Source organism: Oenanthe melanoleuca, chromosome 1 (genome assembly GCF_029582105.1).
Source record: "Oenanthe melanoleuca isolate GR-GAL-2019-014 chromosome 1, OMel1.0, whole genome shotgun sequence".
Taxonomy (NCBI): domain Eukaryota; kingdom Metazoa; phylum Chordata; class Aves; order Passeriformes; family Muscicapidae; genus Oenanthe; species Oenanthe melanoleuca.
The window spans coordinates 44,503,916-44,525,812 of NC_079333.1; the positions used below are offsets into that span (position 1 = coordinate 44,503,916).

The 21,897-nt window shown below is 42.7% G+C and overlaps 1 protein-coding gene across 4 annotated transcripts in view; it reads right to left on the bottom strand.

The window, feature by feature from the left end:
• SPATA13 (spermatogenesis associated 13) overlaps positions 1-21,897 on the bottom strand; it is a 71,542-nt gene that overhangs the window by 37,870 nt on the left and 11,775 nt on the right. The window contains exons 1-2 of one of the 4 annotated variants that reach the window (XM_056481788.1): positions 19,816-19,935; positions 4,619-6,415 (exon numbers count right to left, since the gene is read on the bottom strand). In XM_056481788.1, coding sequence (XP_056337763.1) covers positions 4,619-6,256 — 1,638 coding nt within the window. In that variant the 5' untranslated portion in view covers positions 6,257-6,415; positions 19,816-19,935. Of the gene's footprint in view, positions 1-4,618; positions 6,416-8,100; positions 8,163-19,192; positions 19,275-19,815; positions 19,936-21,897 lie in introns of those variants that run through there. The other 3 variants (XM_056481797.1, XM_056481779.1, XM_056516480.1) reach the window with 3 other exon arrangements.

Below are 21,897 nucleotides of genomic sequence, written 5' to 3' on the forward strand. Positions count from 1 at the left end.
ACATTTCTGCAGGGATGACAGTAACTCCTATATTATCCTACAGTTTTCAGGAATGGCCAATTTTATTAAGAAGTGCAGAGTTACTTGGTCTAAAACTCAATCTGATCCAGAATTCAGATTACTCTCATGACTGCCTTGTTTTTCTTCTTCCTAGAAACAGATACAGCAACAAATTATTCTAGGCTACATCATATGGATGACAGTTCTGCTGCTGAGAGGTGAAAGAGTTTTTGCTGGAATAGGAAGATATTCCTCTTATTTGAGGGCTCCCTGCTGCATTATTGCAGTAATGGATTCTGCAATTCAGGTTTGTAGCAATGCACAAGTGGTTTCTAGTCTAGCTCTGGGCAAATGCATCTGGAAGTCACTCACTGAGTGACTGTGGGGACATTGTGTGACTGCATCCTGACTTGTGCAGAGCAGCTCAGAGTTTAGTGCAAATCCAGCATTGCTTGGTCTAACTGAAACCTCAGTTTTCTGTAAGATGCTGTTGAGACCCTGTGACGGGGTTCTGCTGCTCTGTAGTCAGCAAGATCAGAGAGCCTCCAGAGTGGTGAGCCCTCAGTCCAAATTACAAGCCCCTTAGAAGTAAAACCAGTTTAAGAAATTCCCCCCACTACTTCACCTTATTATCCTTCACAGTTTATCACATTTGCAGCTATACACATTAGGTTGATTAAGCTACACTCTAAATTGCACGTGGATGGACCAGGGGTGAGTAAATCCAAAGGGAAGAGTTCAGAGAGCTGAAAGCAGCTAGCTCCCAGCACGTGTGCTCATGCCCAGCCCCACAGCACTCAGGAACTTGAGGCAGGTACTACAGATGATCACCCTCAGACCCTGACTGCCGTGGGCACTGAAAATGACCACATTGAGCTACCTCCCTTTGGTCCCTTACTGTGAGAACACTTTTAGAAGCTAGAAACAGGACAAATAGTGAGGATGTATCTGAGTCCTCTGTATCCCACCCATAAAGTTCTTCTTCCTCTTCTTCTTTGTAAGCTGTCATCTAAGTTAAGCCCTGTGTGCTCAATGTTCAGAGCCCAGAGACCTGTCTAGGACAAACCAGCTCAACTCTGCTAACAGCTGAGCACTGGGGACTTTATGAGGTGGACTAGTTGGGACCAGCAACTTCTGTACGGCATGAACATAAATGAGTTGACAGACAGGTCCTAGAACATTTAAAATATTGTCTGCAAATAAACTGTGACTCAACCATAATTACAGCAGAGCTACCTCTTCACTGTAATTTATCATTCACTCATAGTCATGCAGATAAGGTACTCAAGTAATAAAAAGTCTGGTGTACTGTGAAGCCAGATGCCAGCAAGGCAACCTAAATACCAGATAACCTAAGAATTTGTGAAAGAGTAAGTAAAATGCCAAGCAACTTGATTTTTAGTTTTTGGTAACAAATTCAGAAGAGTGTTTTGTTCAGGCAGCCTTAGTGGTTGACACATGCCAGTCCAAAACAGACTAAGTTTTTTTTTTTATTCCATGGGGCTCTTTCTTCATGAAAGCAAAGACTACGTGAAACACTTTAAACAAGTACAAGCTTGTACTTAATCATCTCTTCATGCTATTTAAAAGCAACATATTGAATATGAATACAGTAGCATGAAGCAGACAGTGGCAAAGCATGCTATGTCACAGGTGAGCTTTGGTGACTCACATCTCTAGCTTCAGAAGTGCTGAGGCACGGATCCAGGCTGCACTTAACTCCTCCCTGAGAAGCAACCTCTGTTAGGACCAAAAACCAAGAAATCTCCCCTGCTCCAGTCCAAAACTTTCATTTTGGTGAAACCAACAAAGTAACAAAAGTGACAGGATTTCAGGACTCAATCATGTAAGAAAGAAAAAAACAACCCCAAAACATCAATTCTGATGAACGAATAGATGTCCTTGCATGAATATTGCAAAATCAGCTTTATAGTGGTGGGGAAACACAAGATAGAAATATTTAATTTGCACATTGGGGAAAATGTAGAGATGGTCCAAATTCCACAGATTAGATTTGCTGACTACTAGATGAGTGAGTAAGGGAATAAACTACACTTGCTTCCAGCTAATACAGCCGGTCCTGAAAAGAGAACCTATTTGAGCCAGACTGGTTAGGACCTTCTAAGCTTTGTACTGAAATTGTCTTCAAGCTTTAGTGGCTGTACTGGAATACATACTGGCTTATACATTAAATCTGTACAGAAAGGCAGATCCATGAAACATGGAAACAATGCAGAGTTGTCCATCAACACAGTGTATTTAAGGTTCAGACAAAATTTTGAAAATGTGTTATGTCCACGGCTCCACACTACATCTCAAATGATTGTTGAGAGGGAACTAAGCACTCAGCCAACACAGAACAACTTGCTAGGCAGGTACAGTTCTATAACACGGAGGTGTAAGGTAAAAATGAATTGTAGTCAAAAGTTCAAACCCCAGTGACCTCATTGTGTGAGTATGTGGCATTCATAAAAGTGCCTACAGGCTGAATAAACTCCAATTAAAAAATAACCTGGCATAAGTATATTTGGTGCCAAGCTAGCTCCATGCTGAGGGAAGCATGCTGTAAAGCAGGAAATTAAACCCTCCAAAGAAATAGTAGGAAGAAACCATACCACTCTACCTGTTTTGCAGTGACTCTGAGTGCCACAAGCTTTAGGGCTGTGTATGAGATAAGAAGCAGGCACGGAAAAGAGAAACAACAGATTTTATACCCCTTGCATAGTAAGATAAAAACAGACCCTGCACAGCTCCTGCTTCCAACCCAGAACAACCCTCTCCAAATTTTTTTTTTCCATCAGAAGAGAGGTCTGTCTGGATGCAGCTACACCATGTGAGTGGCCACAGCTGTTTTTACGAAGCACAGGGGCTCCAGGCAGTGGCACAGCAGAGTGAGGGCTTATAGCCAAGCCCTGTTCCCTGGCCACCACTTCCTCCATCTCTTGCCAGGATCCATCCCATATTGTCTGCCTGCCCACTACAGAAACCCAGAGCTGCCACTAGTGCACACTCTGTATTTTAGACAACAGAAGCAAGCACTGAAAGACACTCACAATTACCCTGAAATATGTTATAATATAAAGAGAAAGCTTAAATTGCATGTTAGATAATAACAGAATGTGGTGTTAAAACTAAAAACTGCAGTAACTTTCATCCACCCAATGTACACACATTCATGTAAAAACTGTACTGGTTTGCTGGGAGCCAAGGGGAAGGACCAGATTAATTTCTTCAGGGTCATGATGGCAGCTCACCACTAGATGGTAGATGAGTAGCATTAATTCCACCTCCCATTCTATTATTGAGAAATACAACTGGCATCCATCCACACTACAGCTCTCGCTTCTTCTGGCAGTATGAAAGCTTCTCCTTGCATGTAAGTGAGAGTTTTAGAAAATATGGATGGCTGGAGCAGTTATAGGGCTCCAGAAGAGGAATAACCTCTGAGCCCAGACATTTAAACACACTGAGCTCATTTTTTCAATCTTACCATTGCTGCAAACAGAACAGTAAACAAAATTGCTTTTCTCCAACAGAAGAACAAAGCTGATAAGCTCTGTAACCATTTACAACTAGTTTGCAAAAACTGTGCCAAGCTTTTAAAAGTAGGACAGCTTCAAGACATTTTAAAACTTCACATCATGAAAGACTGAAGCTTGTGCAGCTGAAGCAGTATCTTGCCTATCTCATACCTAAGGTCTAAGATACTTTAGTCAAACTGAGGTGGCTTAAAAGATATGTCAGCTTTATTTTGTGAATGATCTGCATATTTATACAGATCCAGATGGAATATTGCCCCGGTGAGCTGGGGCTGAGCTAAAGCCTCACTGCTTCAGACAGGTGCAGGGTATGTCTGACAGCTCCTCACCAAGGCTGCCAAACCATTGCAACTTCTCTGGTGCCAACACACACCATATGTGAATTTACCTCAGAGGTGCTGCAATATATCTATCTACCCATTCACTGAGAGTATGAAATCTCTCATTAGGTGCACTGAGAACAACAGTGTCTTCACCAAAACAACAGTAGCGACACACTCAGCCCAGCATCTAAAGTACTGCTGTCTGCAGCTGGCAAGCAAAAGAATAAGCACTCCTCAGTAAGGTCATTATTGCACAGGGAAAACATTGGATTCAAATGAACACTTAAACTTCTGCACTGTGTCTTTCACGCCACACTGCTCTACAAATATCACCATGTTCTGCAAAGTTTCCACAGGCAAAGAGTTTTACAGCGAGTCAACACTACTTCAGAATACACTGACTCTTTAAAAAAAAGACCTTTCAGCTGTGCAGGAAACACAGCCAGACCCTGCTCAGGCTGGTAAAATCTGACAAGGCCACGTGACAAAGTGGTGTATCTTCAGGGTGAAATGAGCTGCCCTTGAAAACGTACATGAATAGCTTTGCTGCCAAAACTTCCTTTGACATTAATGTGCAAAGAAAAAATAATTGTACATTAGCATCCAAAGAGAATATTTAAAGGAAATAATTGCTGTCAGCATATTTTAGCAATAACAAGCTGCAGCAGCCATTACTTTGCATTGTTTTGCATCAATAAAGACAAAACCCAGTAGGAAATACACATCACTTCTGAAGGATTTTGCTTTCTTTCTTACCTCTTCCTTTTTCTCTTCAGTACCAGAGGCTAAATTGAGGCTCAGCTGAGAGTGGCTGCTTATTCCACTGTCCTCATTTCCATCATCATAGTACACAGTTTGCACTGAGTCCTGGAAGCAAACAGGATTCCTGCCCAGCTTCAGCCCCGGTACCTCAACTCTCTCCTCGCCCTCCGATGAGCTCAGCGACAATGTGCTGTGATGGTTTGGACACTGGAAATTCATACTGCACTTGACCTTCCCTGCAGTTGGACTTTGGGGTTTTGGAGTAGTTGGCCTGACCGGAACATGAAGGTTTTCAGCTTCATCCATACACTGCTGGGTAGCTTTTGGCTCATCCGAGTCTGAATAGAAGACTTCATTGGGAAATGGACTAATGTCACTCAGAGTAGGTGAAAAGCTATCAGAGTCTGGGATACCTGATGACATCCTGAGGCTTTTATCTTCAGTGACAGCTACATTCATTTCAGCCTCTTTATCCTGAGCAATCACAGGGCTTTGCAGGCAAGGTGTTCCCAGCACAGAGGAGTCTGGACTGGACATAGAGGAGGTGCATCTCTTCCTGTCATGGTCCGTGCTGCTGGAAACCCTGCGGGAGTAGTCATCGTGCAGCCTGCTGTTTGAGCTTGTTCTCTGGGACAGCTCACTGGGAGAAGGAGCCATGTTCTTGGGGCCATCCTTCTTCCTTGCAACATCTGTAACGTTACTGACAAGTTTCCAAACTCGGTCAAAATCCTTTGCTCTGATAGGGCTCTTCCATCGCTTGGATCTCCTCTCAGGGTTTCCACCACTTTTGTCAGAGTCAGCAGAAGCAACACTCACAGTCCTTGCTGGCACCTGTTTTTCATTTGCAACCTTCAGATCAGCAAGGTTTGAGGTGGACTTCCGTTTGAATGAGCTCTTCTTCAGAAAGTTCAAATTATCTGAACTCCTGCTTCTCCAATAAATGATCCTGTTGTTTTCAGAGTCCTTCACCAAAATCTCACAGATCTTTGGCTCTGGGATGACAGGTGATGTTGGCCTAAAACAGTTGTGGTGACTCTGACCTTTATCTGTGTCTAGCAAGTTAATGCGGCCAGCACCGTAAGCCCGCCTGATGCTGCGCGAGCGATGAGTGTTCCTCAGGAAGGACTCATCACTCTCCTCCACATCAGAGCAGTCAGAAGCCAAACCATCCACTGCATTCTGGAAATCATGGAGAGACCCTGAATAGGAATACCTGTTAGTCTGAACTCGCACCACTGCTCCATTTGAACCATGTTTGCCTATGCTGTTCTCATTTAAGATGTCTGAGCATTCCCTTGTTTGAACTCCTTGTTGAACTGAAGATTTCAACTTCTTGAAAGATCCCATCTTTCTGATGGAAGAAAAGGCATTCCACGTGGATGAGTTGCCCATCAAAACCAGAGAACGAGGCCTGTCAGAGCTGGAATTAGCCCGTTTCCGAGGGGTGGTGAAAAAGCGCATAATTTTGGAAGGACTGAGCTTATCCTCTTGAACTTCCTCCTCAAGACAGTTGCTGGTGCTGTGTCCCCCATTATGACTGGCACAGGTAGTCTGGTTTTGGGGCTCTTTATTATCCATAACTATACAAGTAACGGTGGTGCCATTTCCACAGCCGTTGGGAAATGTTGTCATGCTCTCGATGCTGTAGGCATGGAGGTGGAGGCCGGGGTAGCTCACAGCGACACTGCTCTCTCCATCAGCTGACCTTGCTGCCTCCCCTTCATCTGCTGCACCTTGGTTTGCCTTGCCTTCACATGGACTGGGTGAGCTGAGCTCCTCAGGCGGCGCTGCCTGCATCAGGAAAACAAAAGCCACCATTAAGAAATTTTCTTACAAAGTCCCCAACTAAAAGAAGTTTCAGCTACACGGTAGGAAATAAAGACACACATGAAACAAAGGAGTTCTATGGTGAACAAAGGTGTGTTGCAGGGCTGCAGAGAAGGCATTTGTAACTCCCTCAAAGTATAATTGCATTCGTCAGCAATTTAAGAAACCAGAATAATTTCAATATGCACTTGTTTCTCTAATGCTAATTAGCTAATAAATTCAGTATGACTAGCACAGCTCCCTTACAATAGTAAATACAATCCTCATATGCAACAGAAAGAAATTCCCAGTAACAGCAACCCAGTCTTCCTCCTCAGGTGCTCAGCACTGAGCCCCAAGACATATGGGAGGTTTTCATCTAAAACATGTTCACCAAGTGACACGCAATTCTCAAACAAGAGGCAAGGAAAAGGAAAACAGGCATAACTTTTCCTAGATTTGCTTCTGTTGGAAGGCTGTGTGACACTTGACTGACTTGTCTGTTCCCTGGCACATAAAATCCTAAAAAATTACATCAAGTGCACAGCAAAGTCTTTTTCCTACAAAGAAAGAAAACAAGAATTAAAAGCAGTACACTCAGAAGCCACCTTTGCTGTGGTGACAGCAAGATGAAAACAAATCTGAAAGTGACTGGAGTGTTTGGGACATGCTGTAAGGGATCTCCTCCTCAGCTGAGCCTGAGAGATCCAGCACATCGTCTGGAGATCCACACACTCCAGTGCCTGGGAAAGCTGTGGGGGGACCACCGCCCATGTGTCTCCTGCCCCAGCCAGGGGTCTTTGCCAGACAGGCATTTTCACCATCGTAGTAAACAGTGCCCCGGAAAACACTGGGATGCCCAGTTTGAAGCTAGCTCCACCTTAAAAACAAAGCTCAAGGCTTTGATTCTTTCAGCAAGGGACAGTGGGATCTTCGAAAACTTGCCACTGTCGGCGGGGTCATGGGGGCGGCGGGAGGATTTCCCCCTCGCCCCGAGACAAGGGGAGATCGCGTACCGCTGTGCTTTGGGGAAGGCGGCAGCCCCGGCCCCCTCTTTGTCTCTCTGCCATCGCAAGGGCAGCGGGGAGGGGGTTTGGGCGAGGCGGAGGTGCAGGAGCCGGTCGGGGGCTCCATCGCGGGGACCCGCACAGCCGGTCCCCACTCCCCGTGAAACGCGGCAGCTGCGGAGCCCATCCGTGCCCGCTGGCTTCCAGGCTGCTCCCTCCCGAGCGCACTTTGAAAGTTTCGCGAGCCTTTGCTCCGCCGCGGATAAAAGGATTTGCTCGCGCTCCAGCGAGACGCCTGGAACATCCCCCGGCGCAGTTTTTAATCCCCGCTATTGAAGGGGTCGCGGGCAGCGGGGCAGGGCAGAGCCGGGCCGAGCCCCGCCGCGGCACCCGGGCCGGACAAAGCCCGGCACGCAGCCTGGGACCGCTCGCAACTTTCCACGCGGAAAGAAAACATCCGACCATAAACCAGTACAAGACACTGCTCTCGGCATGAAAAGTTGCCACAGAAAGCGGCTCTGGGAGAAACAGCACCTGAGCTGGCAGAAGGGGCGCGGGGGATGGGACAACAAACACAGCGAGGTGAGATTAAAAACACAGCTTGCAGCGCGGAGCCTGCAGCAGCTTCCCCGGGAGAAGGCGGCCCCGGAGCAGCGCCCTTACCTGGGGAGAGCCGGGGCTCCCCGCCGCCGCCGCTTGTCCCGGCCGGTGCCCGCTCCCGCATCGCTATGGCAGCGGCGGGCGGGGCGGGGCGGGGCGGGCGCGCACCCCCGGCTGCTCCGGCCGCCCCGCGACCGCCGCTCCGCTGCGCTCCGCCCGCCGGGCTCCGGCTCTGCCGCCCGCTGGAAGGAGAGAGCCAGCCTGCCTGCCCTCCTTCCTCCCTTCTTTCCTTCTCTCCGCCGGAGGAACAAACGGCCGCGCGGGGATGGTCACGTTTAGGACCTTAAAAGTCTCCTCGAGGCTGCCCCGCCCCGCTCACGAGTGCAGTTTGCACGGCCCAGTGACCAAACTCACGCTTGGTTCCCAGGCTCTCTTTTCTGTTCAAAAACCTGGACAACTTTTTGGCTTGCTGCTATTCCTCAGACTTAACAGCAGGAACAACATTTTATGCGCAATCTGAGCAGAGTTCATATACTACAAGGACAATTTTGTGAGACAGTGCCTTAAAGCCCCGTATCAAGAGTCCTGGCAAAGACCTGTACGAACTGGTAGTCCAAAAAATATTTATACACTTGGGCTGGAACTGTAGATATAATTTCAACAGTTTTATTGTAGCTCAGATGAGACAGACGGCATGGCAGAGCAAATGCCCTAAAGAACTAGCGAGGGCCATCAGCCCCACTGCCTCTCCTCTGAGACTGGTGTGACTGCACTTGCAGTGTAATTACTTTTCTGGAGAGCAGTACAGACATACTCTCAAAGGCAAGGCGTAGCTAGGGGATGAGGCAAACAAATGGGCTTAAGGGATGCAGGTCAAATGAGGTAGCAAATAACTGGGAGTGACCACAGAACTCCCCAGCAGTCAGCAGCATCAGGCACAGCCTACCACCAGCCCTGCTCTTGCAGGAAGAGCACCCCATGGAAGCAGTGGGTTTGAAATAATGACTCAAATGAGGGGGCAAAGTGGTTGCTTTACAGTGCTGGGTATGGGAAGCAAAGGAGAAAAAAATGCAGATTGAGACTGGAAATGCTGACATTGTATGGAGAGGGTCCATATGGAGCACGGTGGTGATCTGTGTTAGCCTAGGGAAGTTCTCGTGTCCATGCAGACAATAAGTATTTGCTTCAGACCTTGGGAAAGGGATGTTTCTGAAGTGGAACTCAGTGACTTTGATTAAACAGGCAAGAGAAGCATCTTAGTGGCAACATTATGAGGAAAATTTAATTTATATGAAACAAGAAGTGTGTCAGAAGTTAATTTAAAAGCCACTTTCAACAGGTCTTATAGAATTGTCTCACAACCTGCCTGGAATCTATAAGGGTTTTTGCTGGTCACTTAAAGACTTCTAACAGCATTATTCAACCCTGAGTTTCAATGAATTTGTGTTTCTATGTTCCTTCAAGTTCCTTTCTAGAGATATCCCAGGTACATGCATCACACTTGTTTTGAGTATACTTTTTAATCCTGCTCAGAGAAGGCAATGTTCAGTTCCTCACACGTCTTCTATCGACCAACTGGACAAAAAGACAAAGCAGAGAGCCCCTAATTTGGGTCTTTCCTTTATCCAGACAACAGTGTTTCTGAAACTTAAGAAATCCTGATAACTGAGATCTGAAACCACCTTTTAAAAGTATTTGAAGTTCATCAATGGATTAAACAGGCTTGGAGAGCTAGAAATTATCGAAGAAGGTATTGACAGATTAACAAAGTGCTCGCAAAAACTTAATTTCCTTAGAAAGCCACACTGAAACTCACTTTAGATAATAAGGTAAGAATTTACACTGCACGTTGTTTTTTTAAAAATGTCACTACATTTAAAGAAAAAAATACCTAGAAAATTGAATTTGCAGATGTAACAGTATCTAGTCAATTAGACGTTTGTCAAGTTTCTAAAAGTGAATAGTTTTAATCTTCCAGACTTGTTCATCATAGCTTTTCTGCTGGTAGTGCAGTAAAATCCTCTTCTAAATCTCGCAGGTTCACTGCTTCAGTCAGCCCTTCCACATGTGCATACTATTCAGAGAAGCTTGGATGCAGAACACTAAAGAGTGCGTCTGAGAACAGGATTAACTTCCTGTACTGTAGACCAATAATTAACAAAATCTTTTCTTAATCTGAATTCTTTTTTTTTTTTTTTTTTGAAAGCTGATAAATGTATATAGTATTCAGGTGCCATCACACCAAGATATAGTGAAATGATGCAAAACAGAATTTATCAGTAGAACTGCCATGAGAAAAAGGCAAACCCCTTTTCCAACTGTGAACTTAAACCCTTTTTAATTTCATACAAGATGTAGTGTTTCCTCAAAGTTACAAACCAGAGTTTCAGGAGATTAGTCCTTCCTATATAAAGGTTTTTCTACAATCCTAAAAAAGCAAAATGAGAGTAGTGTTACCATTTGCCACTGAGAATCCTTGCTAATGCAAACGAATTCATAGCACTTGCACGGGTATTTCTGGAAGACTGAGCTATATACTCTGTTATTTACAGGCTAATGTTTTGCCTCCAGAGGAACAACAAAAGCTGCAGTAAACAGAGGGGCAGTGCCAGCAGTACATGTTATGGTTGACCAAGTACAGCAATTTATGAAGGAAGGAACTTCCAGAAGAAATTCCAGATTGGTATATGCGTGAGATTTCTAATAGTGGTTTGACATCACACTTAGTGCAACAAAAATGAAATGCTTGTTTTAGAAGCTCTAAGTCTGTTCTTTAAAAGAGGTTTAATGCACATGTGACAAGGAGTGAGAAGGATTATTCCAAGTGTAATACAGGTGGGAAAGGATTACAAAAAATGTGACATGGGAGAATGAATATAGAGTTTTGAAGATGAAGGAACAACCTTCCCCAGCTTTTAGTTGATAGTGATACATCTCTTGGATTTTTCAGAATAGCAAAGGACACATTTATATAGTGAAGTCACACACATAAATCTGAAAAGTCTGAATAGGAATTATTCTATCTACTTAGTTTAGAAATCCTCTCTTCCACTCCTGCAACAGTTTTCTTTAATGTTTCTTTTATAAATACTTTCTAAAATTCTACTTCAAAATAGTGATTTTTTTTAAAAAAGGGACTCTTGAAAGAGAGTACAAACAAAAACAGACAAAAGGAATAATTTCAGTAAAATATAAAAGCACTTGTCCTACTTCCACAGCTACTGGGCAAGATGGCAAAAGAAGTGACTCTCTAAGATATACTCTGAATTAATGAGTGACCAAATTTAATTATTAAGATGCAGGATTACTGAAAAAAAGAGATCCCATTGTTTTAAATCACAGTGTCTTTTCCAGGCTGCAGTAGATAGCTACTGCTCCAGTTGTGCAATTTGCACCTTCCTTTTAGATCCCAGGCAAAGTCTCTTCTGCAAGCAATTAACCTCCAAGGAAACTTTACATACTGGCAGGTCCCACAGGAGGAATTAAGAGTCATATATCTATCGAAGTTAAAGGCAAATCTCCCACCAACTTCTCTGGGAGTAGGATCAAGATCTCATTTTTTTTACTTTAGAAGTGAGTAAAGAGTAGTATGTTTGTGTATGCAAGCTCAAATAACATAGGCAGCTAATTATTTTCATCTGGGTTTTTTTATATAAGCTATGTAAAATTAGTGTAGGATTTTCCAATTTTTGTCTATCTGCAAGCAAATTAATAATAATAAATTGAATCGGATTTTCCAAAACCAAGGCCTTTGTTGACTCAGCACTGAAAAAGTCCAAGATGACAAAATGAATCACATTGCTAACAATAGCACTGAAAGGACAGCCTGAGTTAAATAGCTGTATTAACTTCCTGATTTGACCAGTGAAACTCACCATTGCCCACATGCAGGAGGCTGGTGTGCAGCTTCCCAAAGGCCCTTCCACTTGCATTTACTTTGCTGCTGATAAAAGCAATTACTGACCCAAGTGGGAAAAGTTTATCACAGTTTGGGATAAATCACAATACACAACAAACTGTTTTCCCCTCTAATCTTCTTTTAAATGTGCTTTGCTCAGGCTGAGCTTGCTCAGCTCTCTTAAACACAGGGACCTAATTTAGGGAGAGCACAATAGCCCAGTGGAGTGACGCCATCAATGAAAAATTACCCTTGTGTACCAGGTTACCATTATCCCATCTCCGAGCTGCTCTTACTCACCCACCTACACCACTACAGCTGCATGCAACTTAATGATGGCTTCAGCCTTTCAGGCCACTAGAATGCTATTTATAAACCCACGGGGTCTGACTGTGATGCTATTCTTCTTCCCCATCCTCAAGAGGCATTATTCAGACACCATGACATGGAGAGATGGCTGGTACTACAGAAGAGCAGTTTCCAATAAACAGATCATTGTGTTTTAACATAAAGAAGACTTCCAGTTACCAATTAGGAAGGCTGAATTCCACCTTTATTTTGTGTCTCACAAAGTATAAGAAGTAAGAAGAGAAAGGACTATGGAGATGAAATAGAAATAGGAAGGAAAAGAGATTAGTCAAGATTTTTTTCTTTTCCTTTTTTTTGTCTACACCATATATTTTTAATTTTCGTCTTATCTTGAAAAATGTTAGATTTTCTGTTAGATGGATGTACATTAAAGTGATATGGACTAGCTGGGAAAAAAGGGCAAGATTTCAGAGTTGGAGTTGTCCCACTCTGCAGCCTTTTGCTTTCTCTCCCTGCTCTGCTCTAGCTGCCGTCCTTTGTCCTTTCCTATGTCACACTCACTGCAGAGTCTGATGGCCCTACAGCCATTCTGTATTTATTTTCCTTGCTCGAAATAATAGCATGTAAAAGTGACTATTAGCAGCTCTTTATCAACCTTCTTCCCCACCCACTTAATTACCCTGCCATCCCCTCTTCTCTATTCAAAACTGTTCTCCCAGAATTACCTGAGGATATGAAGGCAGCTTGTTATGCAACAAGGAGGGAGAAAAAAAAATAAAATAAAAAAGGAGGGAAAAGATGGGAAAATAATATAAGTGGAGAAAGGATCTTAAGGAGTTTGAGAGCTGAGGACCATCTGCAGTGAGTGATTGAATGATTCAGACCGGGGCTGGAGTGAGAGGGAGGAGCATTTTTATGTGTGAGTCGTAGCAAGCGGCCATGCATAGGTTTATTTGATTATGAAGAGATGATGCTTCTCTCTGGGCTCGGGGAGGAATCACAAGCAGCACTCAGTGCTCACTTAAATCATTGAACTGGGCTGTAGGGAGGACAGGTACAGCAACTCTGCAGAAACACGGTGTCCATCAGATGCTGGAAAGGTGAAGCATGTAGTGGACTGTGTTAGGAATGATGCATCATCAGTAGAAATTATGCAAAGCTACGTAAGATCATCTTGCTTCTGATGTTATAAAAAATGACAGGTCAGCAGAATAATTGGCCAGCGTGACACTACAGAAATACCTAACTGGGTACAGTCTGTGGACCTTGGGTACCTTCCTGCTGGCCAGAGCAAAAAACCCCGAACAATTACAGCTTTTGATATGCTCATGAGAGCAGAACAGTGAATATTTCAGTAAGATTAAGAAAAAGAGAAACAGGTTGCACTTGGTGGGAAGGATTGGGGCATCCTGTTGTGCTCCTAGGTGATATTGATTCATGGCCTTCAAGAACCACACAGTTGCTCGGGATTTATTTCTCAATTAGTATCAATACTTTCCTTTCTTTAGTCTCTCTCTACAATGACAAACTTGCTATCTTTGTTACAGTCTGAAGTAAATTAACATTCATGGCCATATTTCTTATGCCAGATGATTGAATTACCATCTCCACCATGTTTCACTCTCAGACAAAAAAAAAAAAATCGTCTTGCTAATTCTACCTTTAGTTTTTCAATTTCTACTTTTTGTTTGAATTTACTCTACCAAGAATGCCTTGGATCAGAAAAGATGGGAAAGAATAATCCAAGCAAAGCAGGTGACAAGAGCTACAATATTTATGTGCTAGGTCTTTTCAATAACATTTTTCCCTGAATTTAGCCTGCCAGAAAACTTCAAAACAATTATAAACCTCCATCCAATAGTCATCATTCTGTTTTTCTGATGTTGTAGTAACTCATTATTTTCTTCATTATTAATACTAAACTCAAAAATATTTTTTAAAGCATGGATGATCACATTAAGCAAACTGTCTATTGATTTTGTCCAGAAAAGAAGTTACCTAATTTAAAGACGCAGGAAACACACAATGCCACTCACTTGAAAATTTGCCTGGACAGGGAATCAGACACAAATTTATAAATTTTGGACTAGCTTACTTTTCCTGCTTTAAAGAAACCTGTGTATATTAAACTAAAACTTTTATCTGCAGTACACCCAAGGAAATCTCTCCCAGTCTTATGTTTTTTGTAATATTTCTAAGTTGTTGTTTCTAAGAATCAATACAAATAACACATATTGTCTGCCTCTATAAGATATGACAGCTGCACAAATGAGTCACGTTTTGATGGGAAATCAAAATTATTTCAATCATTTCAATTAAATCATGCAACTGTTGTCCTATTAGAACAGCAAGGAGGAAATTCTAGCTTTAGTAGCCTGAGATGGATTTAGTTATGTGTATCTATGGTACCAAATTGCATAACTGCCTGAAGTGAGGGGACTGGAACCAGTGGTCCAAGAGGCTTTTATGGCCCTTGGCTCAGACACCCATATTCCTATAACTAGTGGTAAAACAACTCTGTATTCTTCTACCACCAAAAGTAATGGTAAATTATCTGAAAAAAAGGAAACACCCATTTCAGGCAGAAGAGATATCTTTATGACATTTTCCCTTGGGCTGGAGAAGACAGATTCTGGGTTTTGTTTCTCTCTGACCTTGGCAGTCCAGCATGCTTTTCTCAGCTTAAGTGCCATATGTGTAAAATATGTGATGTTAGGAGAAGTGCCTTATAACCTATGGGTCTGCAAAGACCAATCCATCAATGCTCCTCTGGCACTTTGATGCTTACAGTGATGATAGCTATAAAAAGTGTACACATTGGGAAAATAATCCATTATCCACCCATGCAGAGGACAAACACTAAATTCCATTTTTTGAAAGGAGTTCAGATTCAAGTGCCTGTTTCGGGATTCAATTGACTATTTTGATGATGGTCCATTAATCTTCTAAACTGGAGTTTGCAGATTTGGCTAATAATTTATGTCTTGTAAGAGCACAGAATAGCTCTGAACCTAAAAGATTACATTTAGCCTTACTAAAAAAGTTAATTTATGTTGGTGAGCTGTCTTTGCTTTGGTTTCTGTCAGTGACACTGTCCTTTTGAAAAAGACCTTACACTTCAGGTTCAGAAAATAAATTGAGGAAAACCTTACTAGCCATTCCCTCAACATGCTGGGGCACATAATTAAACTACTAACCTGGAGATATGAGCCACATTTCTAGTTCCAGTACGAAAGGGAGGCAGTTGGCACAAATTCTGTCCTAGGGTCTGTGCTTTATCTAAGCAATACTGAATACCTGAGCCACATCTCTTCCCACCTCTTGCCTTTCATTACATAATTCAGCAAACTTTGTTTCTATGCCAGGACAGGAATGGCTGCCTTTTTGTCTTGTTGCCACACACTGACCCAGAGATGCTGTTGCTCCCCATAGATCACTTGGTCCTGTTCACATCATCTCCTTTGATCTGCTTGTCCTCTGAGGATAAAAGTATAATTGGTGGCTCCTGCCAATATAAGACCATGCTACCACCTAAAGAGAGAGATGCTGGACATGCCTTCTGCTTTTCCTGCCAGGCTGTGAGCTGAAGCAGCTCCCCTGGCTGCACCCAAGCTGTTGCTGGGCAGGAGGTGGAAGGAAGCATCCAAGGGCAGGGGGGGAAGCGCAGGAATGAGAGTGGAAATGCTTTCCACAAGCAGTAGGACTCCTGAAATGGGTCCAGACTTGAAAGTTTTCTCAGGAGCTGCTCAAAAGTGCTGTGAATTGGAAAGGGCTGGGGAAATATCAACAATTCCCCATGTGCTGTGTTTCTGCCACAGGGTGCCAGAATGTGTTGGTGGAAGGTGGGAGTGTGAGTGATGGTGCTGGGTGGGTGCTTGTAGCAAGCTCACACAGACACAAATAATCACCAAATTCTGTGGCAACATTACAAACAGGAAATTTTTGCTGTGTTCTCTGGAAAAACAGGGAAACACTTTCTCCAAAAAACAGTTAATTTAATTTTTATGATGCATTGTTGTGTCAGACTCAGAGATTAGAATCAATCATTAAGGTAAATAGAGATTTTAATCTGCTTTGCATTCAGTCTTTGGTTCGGTTTCAACTCCAGCCTCACCACAAAATAGTACAAATATAATCACAATGCAGAGCAATCAGAATTTCTGTGTACCTCAAAACAACCATTTGTAGAATAACTTAGTATAGTGGCTGCCTAACTCTTTTTTGATGCAGCAAAAATCTTGGTAGGCCAATCTATACTCAAGTGGTTTATTCAATCTCATTGGAAGGATGAACACTGCATAGAGGCTAACATTTAGAATTGGTTTAAAGCCTGTTTTCACCAGTCTCTGCAGCAGCAGGGAACAGGGCCTCCCTGTCTGTGCCTGCAGCCAAACCATATGCAGCATATGTTCAGCTGAGACACTGCTGACACCCCCTGTCAGCATCTGGTAATTTTCCTAGCAGCAACAAGACTTACATGAAAGTTTTAACTCTGAAAGTCCACAGACAGTACATTCCAGAAATATTGTTTTAACCGAAGAGCCAGAGATGCACCTTTGTAATCAGTCAATTTCATCAGGCTGCAGTATTATCTTTATACTTTACTGTACCAGGTAAAGAGAAGATGCTTCATTTGTGAAAAATCCTGCTATTGCTCAGCTCATAAGTAGCTCCTGTGCAGTGCTGAGCCCTCAGAGTCACAGATACTGCTGCTTGAGAAACACTAAAATAAGTCATCCTGCTCCCTGCATGATACTCTATGTCTTGATTTTCCAACACTTAATCAAAATACATCATACAAATAAACACTTGGAAATTATTCAAAATTGAGTATTACATCTTTCACTGTTCCGAAGCCTAAGAAACCCTTCCTAAAGTTTACAGAGAGACACCATGACTTCTACTAAATCATTTGATATCCCAATGAAGCATATTCTTTTTTCTTTCTTCAGACTCTTGCTTCTCTCATTCCCTAGAGCACCAAAGCTACACCACTGTTACTAGTAGAAACCAACAAGCAATTTTTAGCCAAATCTCATTTTACTGGAACCTCTAAGCTTTTGAGAGCTTATTAGTTCAGATTTAACCTGGTATTAAATGAGAGAGAGTGAAATCCAGGCTTTATAGAAAGTATTAAACAGCTTTGCTAACACATAGTAATGAAAAGCAATTAGCATACAACCAAGTCCAGGCTCATTTCACTTAAAACAGGAACTGTTTTCCCAGGGAGGATATTGGGTACTTGTGACTACTTTCTGCTGCAGTATTCTTACATAGAATTATGTGGTGCTTTCATCCTATGCAGAGAGTTTTGGAAAATACTTTACCGGCATCAGCAGCCCACTTTTGTTCCCATAAACTTCAACCTATTTCCTGACTTCCCTTAATGGGTAAACAACTCTTAACTTTTAAGTTGTTAGCTTAGCTAATTATGCTTAAAGTTACAGAGAAACCTCTCTAATTTACCAAAGACTCCTAAAAATTCAGTTTTGTTTGGGTTTTTTGCTTATTCCCCAGAAAAGCACAGCAGCCAACTTGCCAGCCATTACTCCAATAAAACTGGCAGTCAGCAAGTTGCTTAATCCTCAGTTTACTTGCATGCTGATTTCATGCCACAAGTTCAGTTAGAGTGCATTGCTAGAGCTGTGATCTTACAAACATTTTAAGTAGGTGAGTCTCTGCTGTTGCATGCTTAAAATCACACTGATCTCAAGAGATAATCTACAATAAATGTGTGTGCACCTGATAATTAAACTGGGGGACTAAGGGCAAAGGCCAACAGTGTGATTGCTTATTTTCAAAAGGTAAGTTTATTAACACACAGGTGTATTTGAATTAAAGTGAGACTGCTCCAACAGTTCCTGGAGCAGAGCTGTGCCTTAGGCTTTGGCCAGCCCTAAGTATAAGTCTGGAAGCAAAATTTAGGTTCAGTTTGTAGTTCTGAATTGCCACTGTTTGCAGGTGATACCAGGACCAAAATCAGAGTATCTCCTTCCCTGCCTAGCAGGAAAGGCAGGAGTTGCCATTTTGGAAATTTCCTTGTTTGTAGATGGAGTTAAACCACACTATTTTAAATTTTCAGGTCCTGTCTTTTTCCTTGCAAACAATGGAGGATTATGCATACAGAACAGTGAGAACAGCTTTTTAGAAACAGTATGTTACTTTTTCAATGCCAAATACATTATGACACAGACCAGTGGTACCGTCTTCTCCTGAAAAAGTTTCATGGACGGAGCAATAATTAATACTGCAGTTTGCAGTTTTCACAGGCTATACCATAGTATGATCATATTAAGATACATTTGGTCACTCCGTATCTCTCCTGGATTCCCAAAATGTAAGCAGCAGATCAGCTTAGTACCCTTTGGCACAGCCTGCCTTTCAAAATTTCTGGGTATCGGTGGAGGACCGTGCTGCAGCTCAGTGCCATCAGTGATAACACACTGGTACACACAGGCACCAGTGGCTCAGCTCTATGGTTGGATGGGCTTCTGCCCAAGGGAGGTGGGTCCAGGATGCTGGGGTAATGCCTGGGAATTTGCCCCCCAGTGCCAGTGGGATCCCCTTGAAGGCACAGAGTACAAGCAGCCAGTTGCACGGTGTGTGAGCTCTGCAGTGAATAGTGCCCAAATGGCTTTGCTAGATGAACTGCACAGATTATCTGCAACTCTAAAAACCATATACACATTAACAGAGGAACAAACCACACTGCCGTCAACACACAAAACTTTAGATATTTTGATATTAGTCCCAGTCATTTTTTTTTTGCACTTAACTGGAAAAACTAATAAAACCGTAATTATAAAATGTAATTAATTACCATCATATATACCTAAATGGCTATGTCTTCCAGCAGCCACTAACTACAAGGTCTGCTCATCTGGATAATATTTAATCTGAATGTACAAAAATCCATTGCACAAAATATTGTCCAGTTACAGTACAAACCTTGTTCCAGAAAACGTGCTTGGCTTTTGAAAGAGCCTGTTGTTGCCTGGATTCTGGGCTCAGTTCTGCTGAGCCCCCTGTAAGCCCTTAAATGCCTCTGGAAGGAAAAGGGACTCAGCATGATCCAGACACAGTCAGTACCTTGTGGGACTGAGCCTTAGGTTAATGTATAACGAACGGCTGCACAGCAGTGTGTGAAATCAGCAAGTTAAACATACACTTGGAATAACTGTAACACAGAAAAGAATATTTACAGGACCAATTAATTAAAATCTTTGTCTTGAAGAGTCTCATATGCAGCATTCCTATATATGTGCCAATCGAAAGGAAAGGTTTGGGAATGTGCTGGTGAAAGTAAAAATTAAGTAGCTGAGGCAGAAATAATCGGAAGTTGCAACCAAAGCTTTCTAATTAAATATCATGCAGACTCTGATCTGGTTATTATCAGCTGGAATCTACCCTGAGCAAGCTGCACCTGACAGCAAGGACAAAATGGATGACCCAGAATAGCACATACTGAATACATAGCCAGGAAAGTGAAAATAACAAGGAACCTCAAAACTTTATCACCCAGCTCTCGTGCTGGCAGGTGTCAGCAGCAGAACCAAATGCCAAAATCATACCTGGTGGGACTGAAGCAGACGAAAGAGGCAGAACTCAAAGGTAGGATTGTGTCTTTGGAGAGCTGCAAAGTGGCCCAGGAAGGCAGCCAGGCGTGCAGCAGACACTGCTGGTGGGGAGCAGGGTTATCCCAGTGGCAGAGCAGTGTGGAACACTGCTGGAACACCAGATGGACTCCTGCCAGGAGTGCGCCACGGACATGCGCCTCCCTGCTTTTCCTGCCTGCTCTTCGGAGGGGGGCAGCTGCTCTTTCCCAAAGATCCACAGGTGTCCCGAGAGCCTGGCACCACAATCAGAAATAGAGAGTGCCCCTGGCTTTATGCTCTCCAGTCACAAGGACCTGTACAGCTCTCTCCTGTATATCCCAGTTCTATATTACAGAAGATCTGCTGGAATTCAATCTTGCCTTTTCCTCCACTGAAGATATAATCAACTTTCAATTTCATATTTTTCTGAGTCAGAAAGATGTGAAGAATAACTGCAATTGTGAATGCAGGAGAACACTAATTCAAAGAGAAATTAATTTCTGTCTTAGAGTTCTCATAGTTATTCCATGAATAATCAAAATGAGAATCTTTAATGGCAATGTATTAATTTCTTAAAAGTGGAAATGCCAGCAGATTTCCTTAATAATAGGTTTACATATCCAAGAAAATTTTCAAAACCTAATTAACAATTTATAATGAAGTACGAGGCTTCATATTATGTCTCATGCAATAATCTGAAACTCATACATTATGGAATTTCCAATTATTGGTTAAATTTATTTTAGCTGAATGCTCTGCTATGATTCCAGTACCAAGAAAGTTAACTGTATGAGAGGATAAAGGCAGAACTACAACTCCACAATGTCTGACTTATACCCAAGGCCTTCACTAAAAAGGAGGAAGCAAACTCCCCCTTTTAGAGGTGCAAACTCAGAGCCATGCTCTTCTCATGCAAGACAGGGCTTTTACAATTTTAAGCCTTCTGAGTCAGACACAAGGTCCACAAAAATTAAGGGGACTTTCCTCTGGTTCTATAAATATTTAAGTAAAGATTCTCAAAAAGGCTACGTCCAAGAAATTTTCTTGGTCTCTCACCAGACTGCTCATTTTGAGTGTTGCCATGTAAATATTTATTTGAATTATGGTGCTGGGAGGGGAAAAAATGAAGAAAATACTAAATATATAATTGTGGTTTGAGATTTTAGGAGAAACTGAAATGCAAATAATACTACATTGCACAAATTGATCTCCAGTCAATCTGCAACTCACAGAATAGCAGGTTGGGTTGATTTTGGAAGACACCTCTGAACACCATCCAGTCCAGCTCCCCTCACAGAAGGGTGGAGGTTGGAAGCCACCTGTGGAGATCACATTGGTCCTATTCACCTGCTCAAAGCAGGGTCAGCTAGAGCAGGCAAGCAGAGCTGTGTCCTGTCAGTTTTAAATAATATTTTGAAGTCTACAAGGATCGAAATTCCAGAACATCTGTGGGCAGCTTGTTCCAGTATTTCAGCAATTTCAGAAATTTCCTATATTTCAGTTTGTGCAGATTTTCTCTTGCCCTTTCACTGGACAGTGAGCAGAGTCTGGCTCTGTTCTCATTATCCTCTTTACTGCTTCACTCCCATTAGGTATTTATGCACATTAATAAGATCCTCTCAGCATCCTCTTCTCCAAGATGAGTGATCCCAGCTGTCTCAGCCTCTCATCAAATGTCTGATGCTCTAGTTGGTGTAACTACTCCTTTTTTTTGTATCCCTGCAAATGTGCTGAGAGTGCACTGTCCAACCAAGAATGGAGATGTTAACCAATACTGGTAACAGCTGAGGTACAGCACTAGGTACAGCCTAGTGCTGAGGTACAGCTGAGGTACAGCTGAGGTACAGCCAGCCAGTGCCTGGCTTCCAAATGGACTTCACGTCATTGGTCACACATCTTAGAACCCAGTGGTTCACCCAGTTTTTCACCCCCTGACTATCCACTTGCCTAGTCCAGGCTTCATCAGTTTGCCTGGAAGCATTTTGACAAAAAAACAGTGTCAAAAGTTTTGCTAAGACCCACTGTCTCCACTTGTCCTTGGAGCTGGTAATTTTGCTG